The sequence below is a fragment of the Marmota monax genome, unplaced genomic scaffold (assembly GCF_021218885.2).
Source record: "Marmota monax isolate L192 unplaced genomic scaffold, Marmota_monax_Labrador192_F-V1.1 WCK01_AAM20220418_F8-fsc00040, whole genome shotgun sequence".
In the NCBI taxonomy this organism is placed as follows: domain Eukaryota; kingdom Metazoa; phylum Chordata; class Mammalia; order Rodentia; family Sciuridae; genus Marmota; species Marmota monax.
Genome location: NW_026692782.1, coordinates 12,464,100 through 12,489,196, shown reverse-complemented (window position 1 = coordinate 12,489,196; position 25,097 = coordinate 12,464,100). Strand labels below are relative to the sequence as shown.

Sequence of the window (25,097 nt, the reverse complement as noted above, 5' to 3'; positions counted from 1 at the left end):
GTCCACATTCCTTTCTGCAGCTCTGGGCTTCACCAGGTTTCCGAGGCTGCTGAGCCTCTTCAATCTGTGTCCTAACAGCAGAAATACACAAGGTCTCCTCAGCAACACCCAGGCTTCAACTGTCCCAGCTTGAAGACCGAGTGTCATCAGTGTGGTCTTGATGGACAGTTTTTCTTCTCACAGAGGAGTTTCCAATGACCGTGGACATAGGCTGAGCTGGCCCTGGTGTCCTCTCAGCTGCAGTGCTGGTGGCTCTTCCCAGAGGTACCACTCACTATGGAAAGTGACACCTTGTGACCACCATAGGTAAATAAGGAGACAGTGAAGGAGCCATCTTTTTAAAAAATATTTTTAAAATATTAAATATCTTTATTCTGCCTTTATTTATTTTTTTATGTGGTGCTGAGGATCGAACAGGGTCTCACACGTGAGAGGCGAGAGCCACAACCCCAGCCCCTGAAGGAGCCGTCTTAAAGGAGCCATGCCAACAGGAACCTGGAATTCCAGAATGTTCTATCCACGGCTCACAAGAGCGAGCTCAGGTGTTCCCCAGGGCAATGTTACCTTTAGGAGTCAAGGCTAGAGGAACAGGCAAGCTTGGACATATTCTCAAATTTGGTAAATGCATGAAGTCCAGATTTTAAACATGAAATCTGGCTGGAGACGCTGATGAAACTTCTTCCTTTCTGCGAAGTTCCAGGAGAGCTTTAACTTCTTGATAGATACCAAGTTTATTTTCCAGCTGTCCACTTTCAAGCCTGATATGGGCCTTCACGAGGACTTGCCCACTTACTCCCTTTGCGTGACTCCTAGAATCTCCTGTTGTGTTAGGAGGGTGCAGGAGGAAGGCCACTGAACTTGATGATGGTGGGATTTAAAAGGGAATTAAAAAAGAGAGAGAGAGAAAGAAAGCCAAGGACAAGGGGAGAAAACACAAACCAGGGACAGAACACAGCATCCAGGAGAGACAACCTAGGACTTTTAAAAAACAGCTCAAGTTTCTTTGACTTTCCACCCATGCCGATGGGACTGACACCACCTTCTCCATTAAGCCTCGGCCCCTGGCTTCCTTCACCATTCTCTGGCCTTTCTCTTCGCTACTAGGTGGAAGCATTCCACAAGGTTCTCTCTCTCTCCTGGGACTCTCACCTGTGCCCTGGCTTTACCCATTACACCCCAGAGAGAACGGCTAACCCTTAGGTGGGCCCCAGACTTTTCTTCTGAGCACCAACCTGACTTTCCTTTTAGGTACATGCACCTGCACATCCCACAGGGTTTCAGGAATTTTCTAAATACAATTAATGACTGTCGCCCTTATGCAGAGGGGGAGATGTTAAGCTGAGGAGGCTGAACCAAGTCGTCCCTTTCTTCACTGGGCAGACATTGTAGGTGGAAGGCAGCAAAACCGCAGAGAGGCCCCCACGCAAGGAGAACACATCTGGTGGGAGTCAGGAAGACGTGCCTTCCTCAGGGTGGCCTTGAAGACAGGACTTTGGTGGGCAGCCAGGGAAGATGGAGAGGAGGAAGGAGAGGGAGAAAGACATTCCAGTGAGAACAAAGGTCCAGAAGGAATGTGGCACTACCCACTCGGAAGACTCTGCACCTCTCCTGGTTTCTCTTCCCTTATGCAGGAAGCTGGGCGGCACCATGTGTAACAGAGCCTGTTCTTAAACTCAGTAAGCAATCGGAGCCCTTGAAGGTTTTGAGCAAGTGGATAACATGGTAGGTCTCGGCCAGCAAGGACAGGCACAGACTCTGGAATGTGGAGGACAAGTTTAAATCTGGGAGATCTCCTGCAGGCCACGGGGCACTTAGATGTGGTGCTTAGGAGAAGAGTGCGGGGTGCTACGTGCCCACATCTGAGAACCATCTCCCCAGAGGTGGGCAGATTGGCACCTAGAGGTTGTGGAGAGACAAGGCAAAACCTTTCCGAGCAGAGGAAGCAGCTGAAGCTAGAGGGGGACCAGAGAAAGTAGTCACAAAGGCAAGGATTGGGAGAAGGGCAGGGAATTGGAAGCCAAGAGTGAAGCAGCCCTCCAGCCTTGAGACGTGGGGCAGGGAAAGGAAGGAGACAGGTGCAGGGCATGAGATGGGCACCTGTCACCACCTGCTGGTCCTCCCACCAGGTCTTCCTCCCTCTCAAATGTGGATTCCAAGTCTACCCTCTCCTCTGTGCAGCCTCTCCCATTTGAACGGGTCTCCGTTGCTGTCTCCTAGTCATTCTTCAGGACAACCTCACCGTGACACCAAAGCAACCACCTCAGTCTCCCCTGGTGCTCCTCCCCCACAGGGTCCTGTGCGCCTCTGCTGGGTGACTTTTCCCAATCATGGTATGCTCTCATGAAAGACCCTGGATGACTCCCCATAATCGACGACTAAAAGGTCAGGCTTCTTATTATAAAGGCAGGCAAGGCTCTTACACAATTGCAGCTTCCTGTGAAAGTATCTCCCGCAAAACTCTTAGGGCTGCAAACAAGCTGTGTTCCTCAAACTGCACTGATTACTCTTAAGCCACTCCCTATATTCAGCCTTAGACCAGAGACACTGCTTTCTTCCCCCATAAGCAATAATCCTCCACCTTGGTTCCCCCCTACCGGTGTCTCTCCCTCTTCTACAACACTGCGGTTATTATATTCTTTCCAAGATGCTACTATTAAGGCCACTCCTATGGGCCAGAGGGAGGTCTTTCCTGAGAAGGGTGGCTAATCTACCACCGGCCCTGGGGACTCAGGACAGTAGGGAGAGATCGCCTTTATTCATGGATTTTCTAGGGCTGGAATTGAGTTTGAAGACTCTGAAGAGGGCTCCAGAGAGGAGGTGGCAGGCCGGGAACTAAGGGGGCAGCAGGAAGCAGGCTCCCAGGCTGAAGATGAGCTGCCACATCTGCTTCCCAGCAGACCTTCACTGAACACCTGGACACACCAAGCACTATGCAACGCCGTGTGGCTACTCTTAGAGAAGCAATGGCCTTGATTACTAGGTGCGCACCTGTTTCTGTGGTGTAAATATCCTCACTGTTGTCAATTTCAAGTCACCCATGTGACATTACCCAACGTGAAGCTGGGAAGAAATGCACACGGTCAGCACCAAAGAGCTGAGGCAGGGGCAGCTCCAGCCCCCAGCTGATGGGGATAAAGCAGTGACCTGGAGGACAAGGGGACCTAAAGGAGCCTGGGCCAACAGGCAGGATGCTGCTGTTTGAACTTCACTGCCAACTTGCGGGGAAGGGGCCAAGATGTGACTGTAAAGAAAAGCCGTGTAGGCGTCAGACAACCCCTCACCTCCACCAAGGGCTTCAGTGGCTGTGCTGACAGGAGGTCTCTGACCTTGACTGTTGACTTTTCTCCAAGGGGCTCCCCAACTCCTACCTCCAGTTTATATTTTCCAGCTTAAACTGTAATCTTTGGGGAACATGGCCTCTGGTTATTCTCAGGGACCACTCCGTACAGAGGGTCCTTACAATCTTTGCGGAGGGGTGTGCGAGAGAGGAAATGAGGCAACACAGGCATCTTGCCATACTCAGGCTCCCTCAAGAAAAGCCACCACCCTCCCAAGATGGGGAATGAGGTGAGCAGGAAGCTCCCAGCTGCTGCCCTGCTGGGACACCCCAAGTGCCCTGGTGCTGGCCAGTTGGGGCCCTGCTTCCGATCTGGGAAGAGGGCAGTTCCCATCCAACCTGGTGATGCCCGTCCTTCGTGAGTCAGATGGAACATGCACAAGCTCTGCCCACACCATCTCTCCTGGCCGCCTACCTCTGTCACCTCGCTATTCCCACTACAGAGCCCACAACACTTCCAGGATCAATGCTTTATTTTCTGTAGCTCCAGTGATACAACTGTAGCAGCATGTCAGCAACATTCCCATACATGAGTGCACATTTCTCCACTTCTTTAAAGAGTTGGCGGCAACTATGAAGCAGAGACCATCTTGACTGCCAAAGACACTTAAGTAACACCTTGTCCCCTCTTATCACATACACATACACCATGCATCTTGCAGGTAGGAAGCAGCAGTACATTTCTATTTCATAGACACAACCATCCTTAAATAAAAAAATAAAATCTCAAGGCATAACAATGTGTTGGAGATGCAGCTTTAGGGGCCATTGGAGGATGGCGGTTAGACCAAGACATCAAGCATCAGAAAACAAAGAAACAGAATAGCTAGATTCAATCCAAAGAAAAAAAAGTCCTGGATGGATGATTCTCCCATTTGGAAAAAAAAAAATGTTTTATTCTAAAACTCTGATGTACAAGTGATTGAACCTCCAATCAGGGTCTGAGCAACAGCTAATGCACGTGACACACACACACACACACACACACACAGTTAAAGTATGAGTACTGCACATTTTGCCAGGCTGCGACGTCACTCCAAAGATGCTCGTGACCAAGAATATGCCGTGAGGAAGGTGGTCACTGGGAGGGGGCAGCATTCTCCTATTTCACACTTTACTATGTCAATCACAATCAGCACATGGGCTACAGTCTGCATGGGCAAAAATAATAAACAATTTTCAAGCTTAGGGTAAGAGGGAAAAATTAATTGCTACAAAATTAACAAACACTTTTATCTGTTTAGTGCTTCATGACTTGAAAAGGCATCTACTCACTCCATGACGACCTGGTGGGGCAGGTGGGATAGGAGACTAACCTCTGACAACCCCCATCCACCATTACAGTCAGGGCAGGGCCAGGACAAGAGCCTTGGATCACCAACCCACAGAGAGTCAAGTCCCATTCCTGCCTCTCCCACCTACATCCCCTAAACAAAGAGGCTCTCTGGGAAGTCAAGAGCTTCTGTTGTCAATGTATCACTGAGAACAAAATCCTATAGGAAGTAGGGAGTACTTTGCAACAAGGTGGTGTACTGAGTGGATGAAAGGGGTGGTTGCAAGCATTTGTTAAGGATTTGATTTAAATTCTACTTTAGGATCTACCATCTGATTTCCTCCTTCACCTGCAGCACTGAGCACTACTTCACACTAACCCAAGGCAGCCCCAGAGGACAGATGTGCTCATTTCCGGCAGCAGCCCTATGAGCACAGAACACTGCTGCAAGGGGTTTCTATGGAGGTCAGGGGTGTCACCTCAAAGAGGGGGCAGGTCAGCAGCCAACGTGCTCATGGGCTACACATGGAAGGTCACCAAAGTGGCTGTCTCTCCTCCTTGATTTGAAAAAGGAAGTCAATTCTTGTATTATACAACTTCTCATAGCTACTGGGACAAAACCTACACCCAGAGGCACTATGTGCACGGTCCCAAGGTGACGCTTCTCCAAGTGCAACCTGATTCCCAGACAGTCACGCCACTCCAAAGGAGCCCAGGCAGAGCCTCCCCAGCGAGAGGCACCGCACTGGCCATTGCCAGAGCAGCAGGTGAAGACCTGGTCCTCCAAAATGAAGACACACATGCTTCTTGCTCACTTGTAGTCAGGCTGAAGAGTGCTAAAGAGAACCGCGAGGCCGTCTAGTCTTCCCATGAGAGTGGTCTGGAAGCATGTGGAGTGCTGTGGCCAGAGGAAACAGGCTTGTATTTTCTCTTAGCAACAATCTGACTCCATTTCAGAAAACAAGGTAGCAAGGCCTGGTGTTCTCAGGTGCCAGGAACCAGTCCATGCTGAAGAATGGATCTGGGAAAATCCTTTAGCTTGCGCGTGAGGGTCCAGGTCAGGGTTCAGCAGTAGGGTCCCTTATGGATGGCCGGTCTTGTCACTGTGCATTGAGAGGCTGTGACAGGGGAATTGATGGTTGGAACAGGGCAGGTGGGTGGACAAGGGCCAGAGATATGCTGCCTCTGTTTTTTTTTAAAAAACAGATTAGGAGGAGACTTGATCAAAACACACTGAGACCAAGTGACCTGATGTGCCTGAGAAAAATGGCTGACATAGAAATAAGTCTGGGATAAAGGTAGGATTTGTCCCAATGACCTGCTCAACCTAGCCAAATGCCGGCTTGTCAAGGGCTTCTAAGTGCTGACCCAGGGAGGCAGAGCCACACCACTCACAAGGGAGGACCAGTCTCAGCAGGTTTAAGACTAGTCAACCTAATGCTACTGAAGCCACCAACCTGCAGTGTGAGCAGCCCACTGCCCCATATGTGTGCGTGTTTGTACACAGCGGGAGAAAACGTGCCAGGGCCTGATTTTGGTCCTGGAATTTTTAGGAAAAACAAAGAAAAAGGCACATGAAGGTGATTGATTAGGTTTAAAAAAAAAAAAAAACTGCAAGTAATATACATCATTATTTTGATCTTTTTTTTAACGTACCTTTTTTTTCCCCCAGTAAAAGAGAAATTCAAAATATTAACTTAATATTTATTATTTTACATTCAAGTGAAACTTCTATCTGAGGGTGCTATACAGTTTCAGGCTGCACTCAGCCATTTATTACTTTGGTGCCTCTGAACTGAGCAGGATGGAAGAATTCAGCACTCTTTTTTTAAAAAAAAAAAAACAACAGGATCATCCCAGCTGTAACACTATTTATGGACACGCACAAGCACACACACAAATTCAAAAACTTCTACGTAGAAAAATAAAGGATAAACATTATCCACCTATTTTAGACTGTAATGGAACCTTTATATACATAAACTCTTCCTTTAATGTGACTGGTCACTGCGCTTCCTCTTCCCTGCTGTGTGATCTAAGGATCTACGGAGGAGACTGTCACAGTGAAGCAGAAAAGCTACATTCCTTTCGGGGCAGGAGGAGAAAGTCTTTTCTCGCTCCCCTTCCAAAAGTCCTTCCCAACCACTGCCTCCTTGGATGTCCCCAAGGATGTCCCCATGGACAGCCATCAGGTCAGCGGGTGTCCGGTCCTCCCCTATTTCTAAGGGCCTGCCGGGAGCACCCTGCAAGAAAGGACCTGGGTGTGAGGGCGAGGGGACTGAGGCAGGCAGGAGAAGCCTTCTGAGAACAAAAAGATTCTGGAACCACTTCCCACAGCCTGTTCCTTTAGTATGGAGTTCGAGTCTCCAGCTGGCGCTTGGTGAGGAAGTACTTGAAGAACTCGTAGACGGACCAGGAGATGGCAGTGGAGGGGATCTGGTAGATGACGCGTGCCTGGATGCCTTTGAAGTAGCCTGCCAGCCCGTTGAGCTGGTACACCGTCCGGAAGGCATTGACCATGCCCGACAGCCGGCCGCTGACATTGGCCAGGGAGAGTGCCATGTTCTCCTGCGTGTTGAGGAGGGTCTTACAGACGTCCAGGGGGGTTGTGGCGGCCGCGGCCAGGGCCCCGGCCAGCCCTCCTGAGATGATGTGCGACTGTGGGTTGTAGTCCCGGCGAGGGTTGACCTGCTCCTGCAGGAACTCGTAGGTGATAAAGTGGATGGACTGGAAGGGAATGTTCATGGTCAGCTGCGTGGTATAACTTCGGTAGAAGGCCCCCAACCCCTCGGTCCTCCACACGGTCCGGATGCAGCTGAGGGCTGACTGGTGCTGTGAGTTGTACATCTGCAAGCGCTGTTTCACCACTGTGTTGAGGCAGGGCGGGCCAGACGGGCAGCAGTGGACAGGTGGTTGGTTTGGCCCCACCCCACGTCGGAGTGAAATGGGAAGCCAAGCCAATAAAGAGAAACAAGCATATTAGACTTATTTCTAAGGAAGAACGAGCACTCACAGCCCAGCCCGAGAAGCCTTAGAGGGTGGATCCTGGTGTAACACTTTATCTCCAGGACCCAGGGCCAGGAAGACTAGTTCCTTAAGTGTCTCCTGCCAGAATCTTGAGTAAGGTGGTCCCCAACCCAGGCAGCTGCTTTAGGCCAGATGAGCCAAGCTGAGCTGCCAGGTCCTGGCTTCTAGTACCTCCTGCACCCACCACAGATCTAAAGCCTTCCCCGAGCTCACTCCAATGGTCATTTTAGCTTCTATGTCATGGTGCACTTGGGACAACACGGAATTACATCTGCCCAAGTTCAGTGACAATCTCCAGGACAGACCCTGGCTTTATTAATACAAAAGTAATCAGTTGGGTCACAGGCCAAGAGTGAATGAGGCCGTGCTCCCAGGACTTCAGAGTTTTAACAATGTCCTCCCACTGCCAAATGAACACATATGACTCGCTTCACTTTAAAAGAAATAAAGACCCTAAATCAACAGTAATGACAAGGGGAAGGGCAAGAGTTGAGCCTCACTTTTTTCTCCTTTAGAAAGGATAAATCCTCCCTTAGTTAACACAGGCTGACTGGTTATTGGCCAGGTTCCTTCATGAATCGTCTCAAAATTTTTTTAAAAGGAAGGATAAGACATACAGTTGGCCCTCCACACTACCTAGATTAACATCTGCAGACTCAACCAACTGTGTACCAAAACATTCAAGGAAAAAAACTGTACTGAACACGTACCAACTGTTTTCCTGTCATTATTCCCTAAACCATACAGTACTACAACTATTGACATAGCCTCTACATTGAATTAAGTCTTATAAGTGATTCTAGAGATGATTTTAAATGTGGGAGGACACTCGCGAATACTCCACCATTTTATATAAAGGACTTCAGCATCTGTGAACACTAAGGAGTGACTGTAGTAGTATTTATCTATTTGAAGATTTGGAGTTGCCTCTAAACTACTTCCTGCCTGCCCAAGAAGACCTCTTTCTTGACCTCAGAGGATGTGCCTTGAACAAATTACAGGATAAGCCATAAGGACAGGTAAATGGACTTAAGGATATTCCACCTCTGGAGAAAGTGTGTGAGAGATAAACTGGACACAGGCCACCTTTGGAGCTCTCTGCTTTCCAAATACACGTGAGACCAGTGCCTGTCACTCAGCATGCCTCCCGCTTGCTCACCCAGGAGGGAACCAGCATAAAAGGAGCCTGCATCATTACTCCCACACCTGTTGCCCTCAGCAGGGTTGAAAGACTCCTGCCCCACCTCCCACTGTGACCCAGCCTAGCCCTAGGGTAGGAACAAGCCCCTGTCTGCTAAGACATGAGAAGCAGCTGAGAGGAAATGAGAGATTCCTTCAAAGACAAAAAACAAACTCATCACCTAAGACTCAAATTGCTAAACTTCTCTCTCAATTCTCCCTTCTGGCAAGGGATCATTCTCAGGTGTGCAGTATGGGGGGAGATCCGTATGTCACCTGAGGCCACCACCAAGTAGGGAATGACCCAGCTGAAGACACAGCCAGTATCAGGCCCCAAACTTCCTCACTATTCTGACTGCAGTTGGCCGAGGACATAGGGATATATAAAGAGCTAACAGAACTCATGTCTGTATGGCTGTTTACTTTAGAATACTCCAAAACCCAAATGAAAAAAATAGAGCCCAAACAAAATGGCTGACTGCTAATTTTTGAAGCAGAAGCAACGGATACACAGGGATTCATAATACCATTCCCTCTTCAGTCACCCATGCCTGAAATCCTCCATCATCAATTCAAATTCTTCAAAAAGCAAATTGGACAAAAGGCCTAATAGATACCCCCCTAAAATTTGTCTAGGTTAACAGGAGCCAGGTGGGTGTGAGCATGCACCTTTGCACACACCGGTAGCCACACGTGCATGTGTGGAGTCCCTGGGGCACTTATTCCGATAGACGCTCAGTCCCTTCCAAGGGGCTGGCTTCAGTGGGCCTGAGGTAGGTCCTGAGAATCATCATTTCTAATACCTCCCGGGTGGCTGCGGGTCTGGGGACCACACCTCCAGTATTTCCACAACAGGAAGACCACAGAGCTCCAACACTCCTGCTCCTTCTTGAAGTCTGATGTGCACTCTCTACACCCCCGTTCCCACCCACCTGTTCTCCTGCCCTCTGTACATCCCCTACTGTCCCTCTGTGGAACCATGGAACATTACCTTCTGCCGGATTCATTACCGCATCGTGGAGCAGGGTGGCCATACTCCCAGCTATCCCTGCAAAACAAACTCCAGAAAATTACACTCTGGCACCAAGTGTTCCGAGGAAGTCCCTGGAACCTAAGTCAAAGGAGCAAAATCTGCTGACTCCACTCAGTGAGCACCGAGGCTTCACACCCTGAGCCAATACCAAGGTAACTGGCGATTTCCAATTACTTGGAAATGCTGAGTACAATGGGGAAGGGTGACACAGGCAGAGGTTCCCCCTTGCAGAAACCTCATTCCTTTTCTTGTCCTCAACCCTGGGAAAAGGCTAGACCTGCTCACGTTGTTGGTGTTCAGAAGCCACACCTCATAGTTTTCTCCATTGTCTGATTTTCAGTTTCTCTTGTCCCTCGCCTCCGTCTGCATTCTGGCTGACTGTACCCTCAAGCTAAGCTCATCAAAGGGGATAATATGTCTATGGTTGACGGGGGGAAGACAGCAGAAGAGAAATCACTTAGGAAAATTTTTTAGTGATGCCCAGGTATTTTTAGGCAAATGAGTAAGAGAAGAAGTTAGAAGACTGGCATTTAACAGAGTTCCAGGGTCTCCTGAATGACCAACCCTACCTGAGGGTCTCCTCTGGTCAGGCTTCAAGAACCAGTAATTTCAAAAGTCTAGACTCATGCCTGCAATTTTGCTTTTGGCTTTGCATTTCTTCCCTCTGCAGGGCCACTGCCCAGTAATTAAAATTACCCCTGGAAGCTGGGGGGCTGAGGGACGGACAGCAGGCTCCCTCCTTAGAAATGCACATAACAAGCCCCTTCCCCTGCGTACACACTTCTAATTATCCCCCAGAAAAGCCAAAATGCCACCACAGCGTAAACCATGATGCTTTGGGGACAGCGCAGGGCAGACATGGGTCTTACCAAACCTCCCTCAAGGAGCTAAACCATTCCATAAGGCACCTAGGGTCAAAGGAGGGCCCAGCTTCCTAGGCTCAGGGGAGAACCAGGGCGTGGCTCTTAGTGACCTTCTCAACAAATGCAATGGAGGGTCAGTCATTTACAAGCCAAAGAAATGATTGCAAATCAACCAGTGCCCTTATTTCCAAGGCTTGCTGATGGGAGGAATGCATTTTGGGTCTCTAAGAACAAAAAGAAGGAGGGAAAAAAAACCACATTATTACTGGCCCTGTCTCACTCTCTACTGCTGAAAAATGAACTGTCAAAACAAGCACACTTTAAATTGATATTCACGGTGCCCCTTCTACACCCAAGCAAAAAAACAATGGAAGGTGACACCACGCGACAGGAGCAGGAGCCTGTCGAGCGGCACAGTACCGCGTGCCCTGCATAAGAGCTGCCCACCACCATGTCACCCCACCCCGCCTGTCTCCCTGGGATCAACCACGCAAAACCATCTCGCTCGCAGAGATGCAACTCGGACACACGGAAGGGTGGGGGCAGAAGTCCCCAAGTCTCCCGAAGCTCAGAGTGGGAAAGGCCCTCCGCAGGGGCACAAGTCCTTTGTCAGCCATAAAACTTCTTGACCTTTTAAAGCTTAGTTAGATCTTGGCGCTGTGGAGACCTGCAGTACCAGTTTTTAAACAGTCTCAAAGGAGCTGTCCACATAACATTTGTTTTTTTGAATCCAGCATTCAAAGGTTTTGTTTCTATTCGGGTTTTTTTTTTTCCTAGGTCTGATCATTAATTGGTTTTGGAAAAAAAAAAAAAAAAAGCCAAAAACCAAAAAGAGCCCACAACAACAGGCTCCCTAGAGTCCTGTGCTGCACCAGCCGCTGGAGACGAAGGCTGCTGGGTCCCGGGAGGAAGGCCCGGAGGAAGGCCCCGGGGAGCATGTTCAGTAGAGAGCTAACTCCACACAAATGCTTTCAAAATACCATTGGCTAGGTGGCTGTTTCCTTGGTGGTTGAAAACATCATTTAAAGTCCTTTTCATGTTCTCATAGCAGGCAAAATACATGGCGTGGGCCGGCCCTGCGCCCGTCATCATCACATTGAGGCCCCGCAGGGGCCTCCAAAAGCCTTCCGTCTGCATGATTTTCTTGAGGGCTCCGTAAATACTTGTGTACTGGGCTTTGGGATCTGGATACAAACTCTGCATTCGGGTCTGTGGAGGACAAGAAAACAAAAACGCGCACGTTAATAAGGAGGCTGAGAGAAGAGGACCCGGGGACCCAAAGCCGCGGGAGAAAACGGCATCACTGGGCTCCTGGTAGGAGATGCCTTTACTCTCTCCCTCCTAAAGTGCCCCCCGCGCCTCTCCCTGCCGCACAGCCACAGCCTTCATGGTGCCCAGTCATGGGGGCAAAGGACAAGGGAAGGGCACGGGATGTGGGGGAGGGAGAGCCTACCAAGCCCGCCACTGGCCGGCTGCAGGACTGCTGACAAGTCCCTTTGCCTCTCTGGACCTCCGACAGTCCATGAAAAACTCCTTTGTGGCATGTGGCAGTGAAATAATGCGTGTGAAGACCTTCATAAAATCGGAGTCCCAGATAAACAGAAGTTCAGCTGGCCCCCATATTTGTGGGGACTGGTTCCAGGACCCTGGGATACCCCAAATCTGAGAATGTTCCAGTCCCTTCTGTAAAAGGTGTAGCATTTGTGTATAATGTAGGTACATCCTTCTGTAAAAATCATCTCTAGATCACCTAACACACTACAAAGGCCATGGACAAGGCTATGCTGTATTGGACCCTAGGGAAGAGTGACAATAAGTCGGTACACTCCACACAGACGAGGTTTTGACAGTTTTTGCCGAGGACCTCCGCGGCGCGGCTGGCATGGAGAGCGGCGGGCTGTGGGCTCCCATCCTGGGCTCCCACTCTGGCTTTGTCGTCTTCTGCACTCTCACATCTCTGAGATGTCCTGAAAACTTCGCATCAGGCCCTGCCTGGAAATCTCCCAGAACCCCCTGGGTCTCACCTACCTCATCTCCGCTAAACACTTCACATCCTTTCATTTTTACAAGGTAACACCTAAATATAAAAGGTCTTGCTCTTAATGTACCCCTGCGCACAGTCTTGCCTGTTGGAGGCCAAGACCTGGCTTTGGTTTTACTGACTGCTGCTCAGGCGTCAAACGCACCCGAGCAGGTAGGAAGATCAACTTCCTGTTTCAACCTGGCTAGCCCAGGGTACCCAGGTCAAACATCAGTCTAGATGATTCTGTGAAGGTAGTTTTAGATAAGATTCACATTTAAGCAATGACTTGGTTTAATTAAGGGCTGCTTTTGAGGCATTTTCTCTACTGGATGCCTCCATTTTTATAAATTACTGAGCTCTTGTGGGTGGGCCTGATCTAATCAGTTAGAGGCCCTCAAGAAGGAAGAAATTCTGCTTCTGGACTATCTTTGGACATGGACTGCAGCATTAGCTCTTCCCTAGGAGTCTGCTGCCCGCCCTCAAGATTTTGGACTTGCCAGCTCACACAGTGGTGTGAGCCAATTCCTCAAAATAAACTGGGGACGCACACACACACACACCCCCTATTGTCTCTGCTTGTCTAGAGAGCCCCGACTAGCACAGAGGTAAGAGGTACTTGCCAAGTGGAAGACCCAAGTAGGCTGCACTCTGCCACACAGTGGGATTCTTCTCTCCTTTCCTCTTTCCCTCCCCACCCCCCCCTCATCCTCCAGCCTAGAGGCGGGGCGCTCCAAGTTTTGGTAGGGGAATCCTTTAATCTCCACACAGATCCGTACAGAACACCTAATATATAAAAAGGAAAAAGGGCTTCTCTGATTAAACACAGGGCAAAGAACTCTGGACCCCCAACAGCAGGGCTCCCTGCAGGTCCCAAAGACAGAGACCCCCGACACCCAGGGCTGGAGAAACAATGTGAACACGAGTGATCTACCTTTGTGGTCATTTCCAGATTTCAGGTTTTGCCAGCTATTAAAAGCACAAAGAAAACGGGCATGTTCTTGCCAACTTGTTGTTTTGCCAAGAGAGGACATAAAAATAATAACATAAGCAACGATCACCAACACCTGGCTACCATCACCACTTCCTCAAAAAAAGGGCATTTCTTAATGCGTAAAAAAAAAAAGGAAGATTGTCTCTGCTTATAAATCTGTTCTTTAAGTTGGGTCCAGCCTTATTAGAAGCTCAGTACTTGGCCACCTATGGCAAGTGGAAGACCCAAGTAGGGGTAGACCTCCCCAGCCCAGCCCTGAAGGAGGGAGGCTTTAAGTTTCAGGAACTCACGGGACCTGGCTTCTCTTATCCCAGGGGTTTAATCGAGTCCTGGCCTAACCCCACAACCCACCTGACTCCCCCTTCCCCCCATTCATTCATTCAACATAGTCCTGAGCCCTGCTCTGAGCCACACCTATAGCGGGTGACACCGAAGACACAGAGATGCCTCAGGCCTAGACTGACCCACAGTGAAAACAGAGACAGACAAGAACAGAGAAATCACTGCCCAAGGGGATCAGGGTCCTGGGGGGGCCTCCGGGAGTGAGCGTGTCAGCATCCCTAAACCTTTATGTTTCTTCAAGAGGATACAGAATGAGCAAAGGAGATCAAGAGAAAGAGAGGCAACGGAGTGCGCCAGCCCAGAAGCTGCTAGGCCTCAGTCAGACACCTGGGCTCAGTGCTGGGTGGGCTGCCGGCGACCCCTGAAGGGGAGGGAATGCAGAGTGCTCTCGGGGGGAAGTGGGGGTGTCTGTCCCTGGGAGAGCCGGCGCTCTAGCACTGATTTCTAAAGGATGCTTGAAATTGCTCAAGGTTTCAGGCAAATAAGGCCTTGCATTCACTGGGCTTTGTCTTACGACCATCCCTGATAGCAAGCAAGAGCCTAACCGGCCAGTGTGGGGTCAAGAGCCTGGGCTCTGGCATCAGAGAGCCAGGGTGAATTCAGAGCCGGTGGCTCCTGGTGTGACCCTGGACGTGTGGGCTGATCTCTCTTGGCCTGGGTCTCTTCACTGATGGGATGACCAATGGAGAGCATTAAATAAGACACGTGGCTATTTCCATCCTTGTTAGTAATAAAGGACTCACAGAGGGGCCTCACAGAATCTAACATGGTCTGGTATATGGTCTTCCAGGGTACGAGTGTCTGTCTCATTCACAGATCCCCAGTGCCTGCTAAGATGGACTAATCCTGGGGCCCCAACAAATGTTTGCTGAAGAACGAAGGCACCGACCACCCGGGGTGGAGGGCACCGTGCCTCAGCCTATCTCCCCCAGTAGGAACCACATTTCACAGTCTGCGCTCGCTTGCTGGTCACTGTTCATCTAGATCTTTCCTTATCGCTGTAAAGGAAAGATCTCACTGCATTTCTCAAGCCAGGGCATGACCTGCCGACTCAAGCAGAGCAGAGGCAGCAGCCCGTCCCTGGGGACTATCCTGGGACTGTGGACAAGCAGTGTCTCTGCCAGGCCCAGTCCAGGGCAGAGGTCCCATGCCTTGGGGAAGGGCTGCTGCAGTGCCTCTTTTCAGGTAGGAAGGCCCTGGCTTCACTCGGAATTTACAAGGACAGGTCTCGGAGGGCTGGTAGTGGGCACAGAGGTGGGCGGGGCCAGAGGCAGTGTGGAGCCGACCTGAGGTAGAGCACTCACAGTCCTGGGGTGTGGCTGTCCCCATCTGTCTTAATCCCTAGAGCACTAGGAAACATGAGTCCAGGCTGACAGGTGACAAGTGCCATCCCTCCTCTACAGATGTGACATGGCCAGGAAGGTCTCCTTCACAAACCTGGCATTACACCGAGACTCACAAGGAAATTTGAGACTGATTTAGCACCTCCAGACCCTCTTTTTAAGTTACACAAATGCACTGAACCCAATCGCACCAACCTCAAACCAAAAAGGAAAGGCCTGGGCGTCTCTGCACTCGGGATTTCCCCGTCCTCAGGGTGCTCAGGGGCACTGATATTTAATGACACTTGCCTGGGACAGAGGCAAGTCGGCCGTGAGCAGGGCGCCCGCGGCCACAGCTTTGCAAAGAGCCTCCTTCCTCTTGAGCACCTTTGAGTCTCCACCTGCCTGCACCGAGCACCCGCCCAGGTCGGCAGCAGGACAGAGGGAAGGATGGACGGTGGGAAAAACAACACAAGTGGGTGATAAGAGGGGGGAGAACGGCCCACCCGGGGGCCAAAAAGGAGCATAGAAAAGAGCAGAGGGCGGAGCAAGGCGCACCAGCAGCAGAAAAGAGCAAAGGCAAGCACGTGGGAAGTGAGGCACAGCAGCCCACTGGAGGTACGACAGTCAATCTGGACTTGTGGACCAGAGGAGAAAAAGCGAGGGAGGGAGCAGAAGAAACCCAAATGTCCACGAGGGGTGGAGGGTGGTCTATCCATACTGAGGAATATTACTCAGCCTTAAAAAGGAAGGAAATTCTGACATATGCCGTAACATGTGTGAACCTGACATTGTGCTGAGTGAAATAAACCAGTCATGAAAAGACCAGTGCTTCCCGAGTCCACTGAGGGGACATAGCAGAAGTCAGATTCAGAGACAGAGCAGAACGGGCTGTTGGAGGCTGGGGTGGAGGTATGGGAAGGTTCGTGTTTAATGGGTGCAGGGTTTGGGTTCTGCAAGATAAAGAGGTCTTTGGCTGAATGGTGGCAAGAGCTAAGTAACAACCTAAGTGTAGCCAATGCCCCTGAACTGTATGCTCAAAAAAGGCTGAGACAGGGCTGGGTTTGGGGCTCAACGGTACAGCCATCGCCTAGCCATCGCCTAGGCATTGGGTTCGATCCTCAGCACCACATAAAAATAAATATATAAAATAAAGGTACTGTATTCAACTACAACGAAAGAGAAATATTTAAAAAAGGGCTAAGACAACAAATTTTGTTATTTCACTTCCGTTTTTTAAAACACAAAAAAAAAAAGGAGTGAGGATAAAGAGGAGGAAAATGGAAATTAATGCAGAGAGAGGAAACAGCACGCACCCCCAGAGACAGACTCCCACCAACCACTTTTCCCATCTGGGCTGTCCCAGCCTCGCAGCAGGGCTCTCCTCCCCGGTTCCAGCTCTTTCCATCTGCAGAGATCCGCGCTGCTTGGAAATTCGCAGTGCGATTATCGTGCTGAAGGCCGGTGGAGTCCTTCAAGAAAGAAACCTGTTTAACTGGGTTGAACAAAGCCCTTCCTAAACGCGAGCCTGCTGGCCCGGCAGGCCTTTCTTCATTTGCCCATCAGTCACACTCTGCTGAACACACTTGTGAAAGTGCAGCTGGAGCCAAGGGGCGAGCAGAACCCTGAGGCAGGAAGTGCAGCGACCAAGCAGGTGCCCAGCTGACTCCGGCAGTGCCAGGGAGCAGGCTGAAGCCTAGGAGCTGGGCCCAGGCAAAGGAGGTCCCCTCGTCTCTGCCTGGGCACTGTCCCCCTTCTCCACACACCACCTGCACTACTGCAGCCCACTCTCAGGGGCGGAAAGGAGAAGAATGTGCTGGCCCATAAATCGGGGGACCTGGTCTCTGGCTTGGCTCTGCCACTCGCTATGTGACCCGTGGAAGTTCTCAGCAGCCCCAGAACCATGACTCTACAGGAGGACCTAGGTACAAACCCAACTCCACGCCTGCATTGCCCCGGCTCTGGGCACTGCCAGCAAGGGACCGATGGGTCGGCCTCTACTCAGATTCTCCCCAAGATGACAGACAGGAAAGGCCACCTCCTCGGCCTGCTCTCGCTGAGGAGAAGAGGGAGGAGGGAGGAGAGTGGAAAATGCATTTCTGTCCCAAGTGAGATCAAGGATCATATAACGGGAGGTATGAGGTCCCTGAAGAGGGACGGCATGCAGCCCAGTCTCTGTCTCTTCAGATGGGAAACTGGGACGGCAAGAAGGAAAGCCACTTGTCAGGGTCCCATGGATGGGGAACCTGGGGTCCAGGCCTGGGCAAGCTGAGTCCAGCAGGGTGTCGTTAGCTGTCCCTAAAGATCCTGCCAAGGACCTGGCCCAGGCCAGGCCCCACAGTACCCATCACCGGGCCACTGACTCTCTGCCTGCTAGGGAGCAGCTGGTGACTCCCAACCCTTCCTTCTCAATTTCTCATGAATAAAACACCTCCGTGTTCAAAGCACATGCACTTTTAGGATCAGGGAAGATAATGTAGAATCCGCTCATGTGGAGCCAGGTACTCTGGGGTGCAGGGCAAAGAGGGGACGCACGGGCTCCCGGGTCATGGTGTCAAGAAGAAGCACCCAGCGATGAGCACGCACAGCTCCCGCGAGGAGTCAGGCCAAGCCATCTCTGCTCCTGGCCTCCTCCCAAAGACAGGAAGCAAGGCTTAGGCACCCAGGAAGCACCAGAGAACTGCCAAACAGTGGTAGCCTCTGCCTCCAAGGTCTTGCATCCTATCCTGCCTGATCCCGAGCAGCACTGACGCTTATGAAATCCAAGCCTGGGAAAGCGCCTGACCGTGGGCCCAAGCCCCAGCCACGCCCCGAGCCCAGCCAGCTCTCCCACCTGCCCCCTCAGCCCAGCCACAGCGCTGTGTTCCACTGCACTTGGGAGCCCACCAAGGAGATGACCAGCCAAGGAGCCAGGCCTCCCCTGAAACACCATGCTGCAGATCACAGCGCAGGCCAGCGGGAAGAGAGACCTCTGGCACAGTGCGCAGTGGAGAGATTCCCTTCTGCAGCAACCTTCACCCAGGGTGTGGACAGCCCTGTCCCACCTTCTAGAATCCTTGAGAGGCCCACACTGCAAATGCAGAAGCCCAAGCCACATCAAGGAACACTGAACACAGTGAGCCCCTGGCACTCACCCATCAAAGCTACCCGCGCCCTGACTCAGAACCCACTCCCTGGTTACGCTCTGGGCAGGAGAGAGGCTCGTAATAGGGCTCTCAACGGTCACGCCCTGGTCCTTTGAAATGCTGTGTAGAAGCTCACCACAGTGAAGCACCGGGCACCATCCGGCAGCCTTCCACATGCTGCTCACCAAGAGAGAGGCTACGCAAAGGACCCTGAGGGGAACCGCGACACCCCAGCAGGCTCAGGCACATCTGAGTTTAGTCAGAAGGTCAAAATTCCAAATCATGCCTTTAAAAAGAAATCTTCCAAAAGACAGACAGATAGACACACACACACACATACACACACACAAAGCCAAAAGGAAAATTGGGCCTTTTAAAATGTGGACAGTGGCTAGAGAAAATACTATCCCCAAATTAGTCCCCGCTCTGCAAAGAGCAGGTGGGGGGAGGACGGCTACTTACTGTGCTGTCGCCGGGAGGTGCGCTGGAAGACGCTCCCCCACGCGCTCCGGAGATTTGCTACTGAGGACCTCCACGTGTCAACATAGAGGCCAGCTCACTGGAAAGAGCCAGAAAGGGATTCAAGAAGGAAGGAAGACATGCTGCCCCCTCAGGCCACGCCGGGTCAATGTCCCTGCTCACCCACAGAAGCCACGGCCCTCCCTCAGCACTCGGGTCCTGCTGCTGGGGGTGGTGGGAGGAAACGGTTCTCCTGCGGGCTCTTCTGCCTTTCACTTACATCCCTCAGGGGTCCCAACTTCAGAAGGGTCACATTCGCCATTCACAGCCAGGCCTTCCTGGTCACCTGCTGTCTCTGACTTATGGGGCAGGGACCACAAAGGATCAGTGGCACCTGTCACTCATGCTCTCCAGACAAAATTCCTGCAACTTCCAGGGCCCGCTGGGGCAGGTTTTGAGAGACACTGCTGTTTGGGGAGGCAAAAGGACTAAGTGAAGAGTTCCCATCGTGTGTTTGGTGGAAAATGGTAATTCCACATGATGAGGATAGCCAGGTTCCTTGGGCTCCCACGGAGGAAGCCCCACAGCACCAACCCCACCTCCTCTGGACACTGGCCTCAGCGGTGGCCATGGTGTAGGGGTTCAGAGCCTAGATCATGCCCAAGAGAGAGGGTGGCCAGAAAAAGAGCCATGTAAACTGCCCCTATGAAGAGGGACAGTATGTGGACCTATAAGAAAACAAAGAGTTGTCACTATGGTCCCTTCTGTTCTCTTTGATTCTTTGGACTATTTTACTTTGGGGCGGGGGGGGGGAGGCAAACATGGCCTGGAGGGGAAGAGAACAATTCTGGCTGTGGGGTGTGTGGACACTGGATGATTCTCGGCAACAGGGCCTGGTGGCTGGGCGTGGTGCACAGGGGAACGTCACACCAAGGTAAGGCAGCACCACCCAGGCTCAGGAGGCTGCCGGGGCATTCGATGGTCGCCACGTGTCTACTAGAAGAGGGGCAGGTTGGGGCCAGACTCCAGGAGGCCCTGAATTCCTTGCTGAGGAGTCTGGAATTTAGTGTCGGTCAGGTGTTTTCCGTGGCTACATACAGCTCACGAGAGCGATGGGACAGGAGCTACAAGACGCCGACAGTAAGCAAGACAGGCCTTCCAACACCTGGCAGGGGGTGGCCCAGGCAACAGAGGCCCTGCCAGAGGGGCCACTGGACGGGCTGGCCACTCTCTCGGAAGCTGAAGCCACTCACGAGGTCCTGGTAACATCACAGGCCACTTGGGCCTCGCTCTGTACAGAGGGCAACAGCTCAGCAGCCTCGCCTGTGGCTGGGAGGATGCCATTCCTACATTCCTGGCCCAGGAGCCAGACTGGCTCCTCCCCCTCTCTAGAGAATCTACAGCAGAAGCCGAGAGGATGACAGAGCCCATACCTGGCCCAGGCCCGCACACCCAGGATACTCTCAGAACATCCTGTTTATGGCCTGCCCCAAAGGGTTAAATGATCTCTGCCCTACAGGTGGGGTAAATTCCCAGGATTCCAAGTAAAAGGGCTGGGATTTCATGGGTGAAATTGGTGACCTCACCAAAGGGAGAGTGGGCACTGGGCTGGAGGAAAACCTGAGCTGCAGGTTCACTCCTACCTACCTGCCCGGCTCTGGTAAGAAGAACAGGGGGTTGGGTCACAGGTCCTGCAGCTGCACTAACAGATTATGTGCCCTCAGGCAGGTTGCTTGCTTTTCTGAGCCCTCAATGTCTCCACTTATAAAATAATAATAGTAATACTAGCAGCATTTTACAAACGTTAAAACTGAGGCACAGAGTTGCTAAGCAACTTGCTCCAAGGGCACAAAGTAGAGAAGCAGGACTGGAAGCCAGGTGACGTGGCTCTAGAGCCTTGCACCTAACCATTAGGCTACCCGACCTCTTACAAAGGGATGGATGCTGAGGGATCACGTGTGATCTCTAACTCCCCTTCTGTCCCCAATATGCTCTGCTCCTATGTTGCCACTTCCTATGTGTCCAGCCTGAGGAAGAGAGAGCTGCCCTGGGTCTGTCACCTAAATCCTCACTTGCTAATGTTCCTGCAGTCCAGGTTAGGGGGGTGGGGCTTCATCTATGCTCAGTCTGCAGGCAGATGCTCAGAGGCAAAGTCAGCAGCTCACTCCCAGAGACCACAGGGCTCCACTCTGTCCCATAATCTCTGCCATCGGTTTGACCACTGGTCCCAAATGGGACTGAGAAATGGTTCAACACAAACCTATTCTGCCTCCTGAAAAAGAGTGTGAACCACTCGCCTGCCGAGGTCACAGGCAGGCAGGGCATCTGGAGGGACGGGAGCCTGGCACTCGTATTTCTCTCAGTGCATTTTCTGCTGCTCTAACAGAAAGTCACCAAGCAGACAGAACAGGAGCAGCCCATCTGAGTCACGCTCTGCAGGCTGGGAAGTACAAGGACGCGGTGCCAGCAGCTGGCAAGGCCTCTGTGCTACATCCTAACATGACGGAAGGCAGAAGGGCAGCGAGCGAGCATGGGGAAGACGCAGAGGGCGGAGCCAAACTCCCACTTTCAACAGGACCCACTCCCACAATGATGGCACCGATCCTCATCACTCGTCACCTCTTAAAGATCCTGCCTCTCCATGCAACTGAATCTCAATGTGTTTAGGATGGGATATTCAAATTCCGAGCAATATTCAAAGGCTAAGACTGAAATGAGCAGTCAGGCTGCTTCCAAGAAGGAATTTAACTCACCGCTAGTAAAGTGGACCACTCAGGGCCTCCCGCTGACTCAGCCAGTCTTGTGGCTGTCACTGGCTTATAAACATCCACTTACTAGTAAGGACAAGATGTCCGAGGAGAACTGGAGAAACGCCTCGCCCTCAAAACTGTTTTATTTTCCTGGCACAGAGGTGGACTCGCTGTGATGAGCAGGAGCCTGTGTTGAAGCCCTGTAGGAGCACACCAACCCAGCCGGGGCAAGTGGCCCCAGTGGCCCTGCCATCATGTTTGGCACAGTGGTGCTCCCTGTGGGCTTGCACTTGCTTTCAGAGTTCTGAACCCCTTTGTTTCACTAATGAGAAAACAGTAATGTGACTGGCCCAGGGTCCCAAAGCCAGTCAGTGAGGGACCCTGCCCCTCTGTCAATCATCCAACCACACTTGGCTAAAACTTCCAAACACAGAATCTTATACAATCTAGCTCAACCACCACACAGGGCCTGGTGTTAGGGAACTTGCATCCTGGCTGGGAAAACCAGATTAATAGAGAGATGCCACAGAGACGCCACAGAGATGGGGGTGGGAGGAGGGAGATATTTCAGGGCCTATTTCAGGGCACTGGGCACACGGCTGGGGCAGCTGGGCGTAAGAGGACAGGCCTGAGGTTCACCCATTCACTAATCCAATCACATGGGAACTGTGCAGTCATAGTTAGGCCACATGTCATGATTAAGACCTGAGGACACAGGATGGTCCCAGTCTTCAAGATCCTGTGATGGAAATCCTACTCTATTTTTTAGCTGCATAAACTTGGGTAAATTACTTCATCTCTCTGAACTTGAGTTCCCTGACTACAGAAACCCCAATTCCATGTGTTCCCTGGGATGAAGAAACAGGAAGCACAAGCACGTACATTACCTTGAACAGTAGGTGCTCGATAAATGCTTATATTCACTGCAATTACCCTTGGAAAGGCTCCAGTGTGTTCCTTGCCTGGGAGAGGGAACCACCACCTCCTCTGTTGACACACACAGCCCAGACTCTCACACTAAGAGGACTGTCACTGTGTGCCTGAGTGGATATGTTTTCTTTGCTTGCTGGTAACACACAAAGGACCTCACTGCAGGTTTAGAATGAATCCTGTTTGATAACAGAATAGGATCAGGGCTCCAGAGGACAGATACCAGCCACAGGGCACTGTTTTAGGGATTCCAGGCCACAGTGTGAATTTCACAGGAATGAAACCCTGATCTAATCCCCTCTGACGAGCAAAGCTCACAGGGTGCGGTGACCTGAGTACAGGCCCAGCAAGGCCGAGGGCCAGCAGGACAGGCTCTGGAGCTGTGCATGCATCTGAAGCCAGCTCCGGCTGCTTCCTTCTCCTCCTTCTCCAAGTGTGACCTTAGGCAAGGGACTTATCTTGGAGTGACTTATCTGTAGAGGGGCTCACAGTAGCGCCTACCTTCCAAGGTCTTGGTGAAGATTAAAGGCCCTAAGCCTGGGATCTGGCCTGCATCTGCCCGTTGCTTTTGTTTCTGGTTGTTTTGTTTTTGATAAATAGCACATTCCTAGAAAGGGGCCATTTTTACTCATTCCTTCATGAGTAAGGAATTCCCTCACTGCTTATTGCTTAGCAAGAAGATGCCCTCAGAGCCCGCCCTGCGGGGGAGCGAGCCCACCATAGACACTGCTCACCACACCAGCTCACACTACCATGGCCCAGGCGGCCACTCCACTCTGCTCTTTCACTTAACAAGAAGTCGTCCAAGGTCAGGAGGGGCCCACTGCTGCCCGAGGGACTCTGAGGCTCCTGCATTCACCCTTCCCTCATACTTTCTAAATGAATGGGCAGGCCTGCTTCAATCAAGCCTGATTATGTAACAAAGGAAACTTGGTTAGCTAATGGGGAGGGCACTCACTGGTGTTAGTTTACACAGGCACAGAGAATCCCAAACAAAAGTGCTGTGGGCAGCTCGCTCACCTGGCCTGGCTGCTTGGGGCCAGGGGCCATTCTGGGGACCTCTGACAAGTTCTAATCAGGCCAGGCTGACCCTGAGGACCGAGGTTCCCTGGCATTGCTGTTGGGTCTGGTGCAGCCAAGCTCACCACCATGGACAAGGCCCTCACCCTGCTCAGGGCTCCCTGCCCTCTGAACCCTCAGGAAAGAGCCCTGGAGCAACAGCCAGGTGAGGGCTAAGGTCAACTGCAGGACCTGGCACAGGGGAGCCCTCAGTGGGCTCGGCCTCCCTCATCCATGCCTCACAGTAACCCTGGAGGACCCGGGCCTCCCCGGCTCAGGGATTGGGTGCAAGGGGTAAGGGGCAGGCTCCCTGAATTCTGGAAGAGGTCCATCACAGTCCACAGGTGTTACACCACACATCTCACTCTATCAGACAGGGGTGATCCTCCAAAATGTGTGCCTAAACAGGGAGAACCATTCTGAGAGTCAAAGACTAAATTCCTGCCCACTTCAGCCACCAAATCCCAGAGGGACTCTGTGCCATCATCTCACCTCTCTGGACACCTACTTCCCCCAGCACACAGTCCGATGGGATGGGAGGTTTCTTATATTTTATTCACCATCTATTGCAACTGCAAATACATGTTGAAAGAATAATAAATGGTGCTAATAGATTGTCTCTAAGGAGGTTCTTTCCTGTCTTGAACATTCTGAATCTATGACTCTGGTGGAGCCTTTGAAAAACAAACGTGCCTCAGTGTGCATTTCATTTAGGGGAGTACGTCACTGTGCATCAGGCCTACTCAAGGCTTAAAAACACCTGTGTCAAGACACAAAACCTGGAAGCCTTGTGCACTGTCAGGAAAGGGGTGCAGCTGCTGTGGAAAACAGCAATGCAATTCTCAAAAAATTAAAAACAGAATGATCTCAGAGTCCAGCAAGTCCATTTGTAGGTCCATACCCCAAAGAGCTGACAGCACAGTCTCAGAGATGTTTGCAACCCCACGTTCACAGCAGGATCATACCCAACAGCCAATAGGAAGAAGTGATCCGGGTATCCATCAACAGATGAATAAAGGCAATATGGTCTATCCATGCAATGGAATGCGATGCAGCCTTAAAAAACAACACGCCACAACATGTACCAACCCCAAGTACCTGATGCAAAGTGAAATAAGCTGGTCCCCAAAGGACAAATATCATGTGGTTCCAATTTTATGAGGTATCTAGCTCCAAGAATCAAATTCAAAAAGTCAGAAAGTGATATGGGGGCTGCTAGGGCCTGGGGGTGGTGAAAATAGGCACTTGGCTTTTAAGGGGTAGAGCTTTAACTGTGCAAGATGAAGAGACTTCTAAGATTGGTTGTGTTAACAATGGAAGAATTTAACATTACCAAACTGTATACTTTAAAAAGGGAAGAGCATTAAATTTCACCACAATTTTT

General features: G+C 51.2%; 1 protein-coding gene across 2 annotated transcripts in view; it reads right to left on the bottom strand.

Annotated features, from left to right (window-relative positions):
- Positions 1 to 3,792: 3,792 nt before the first annotated feature.
- Slc25a37 (solute carrier family 25 member 37) overlaps positions 3,793 to 25,097 on the bottom strand; it is a 38,753-nt gene continuing 17,448 nt past the window's right edge. Inside the window, exons 2-4 of one of the 2 annotated variants that reach the window (XM_046447758.1) lie at positions 11,693 to 11,921; positions 9,808 to 9,864; positions 3,793 to 7,477 (exon numbers count right to left, since the gene is read on the bottom strand). In XM_046447758.1, the coding sequence (XP_046303714.1) occupies positions 6,957 to 7,477; positions 9,808 to 9,864; positions 11,693 to 11,921 (807 nt within the window). In that variant the 3' untranslated portion in view covers positions 3,793 to 6,956. Of the gene's footprint in view, positions 7,478 to 9,807; positions 9,865 to 11,342; positions 11,654 to 11,692; positions 11,922 to 25,097 lie in introns of those variants that run through there. The other variant, XM_046447759.2, reaches the window with a different exon arrangement.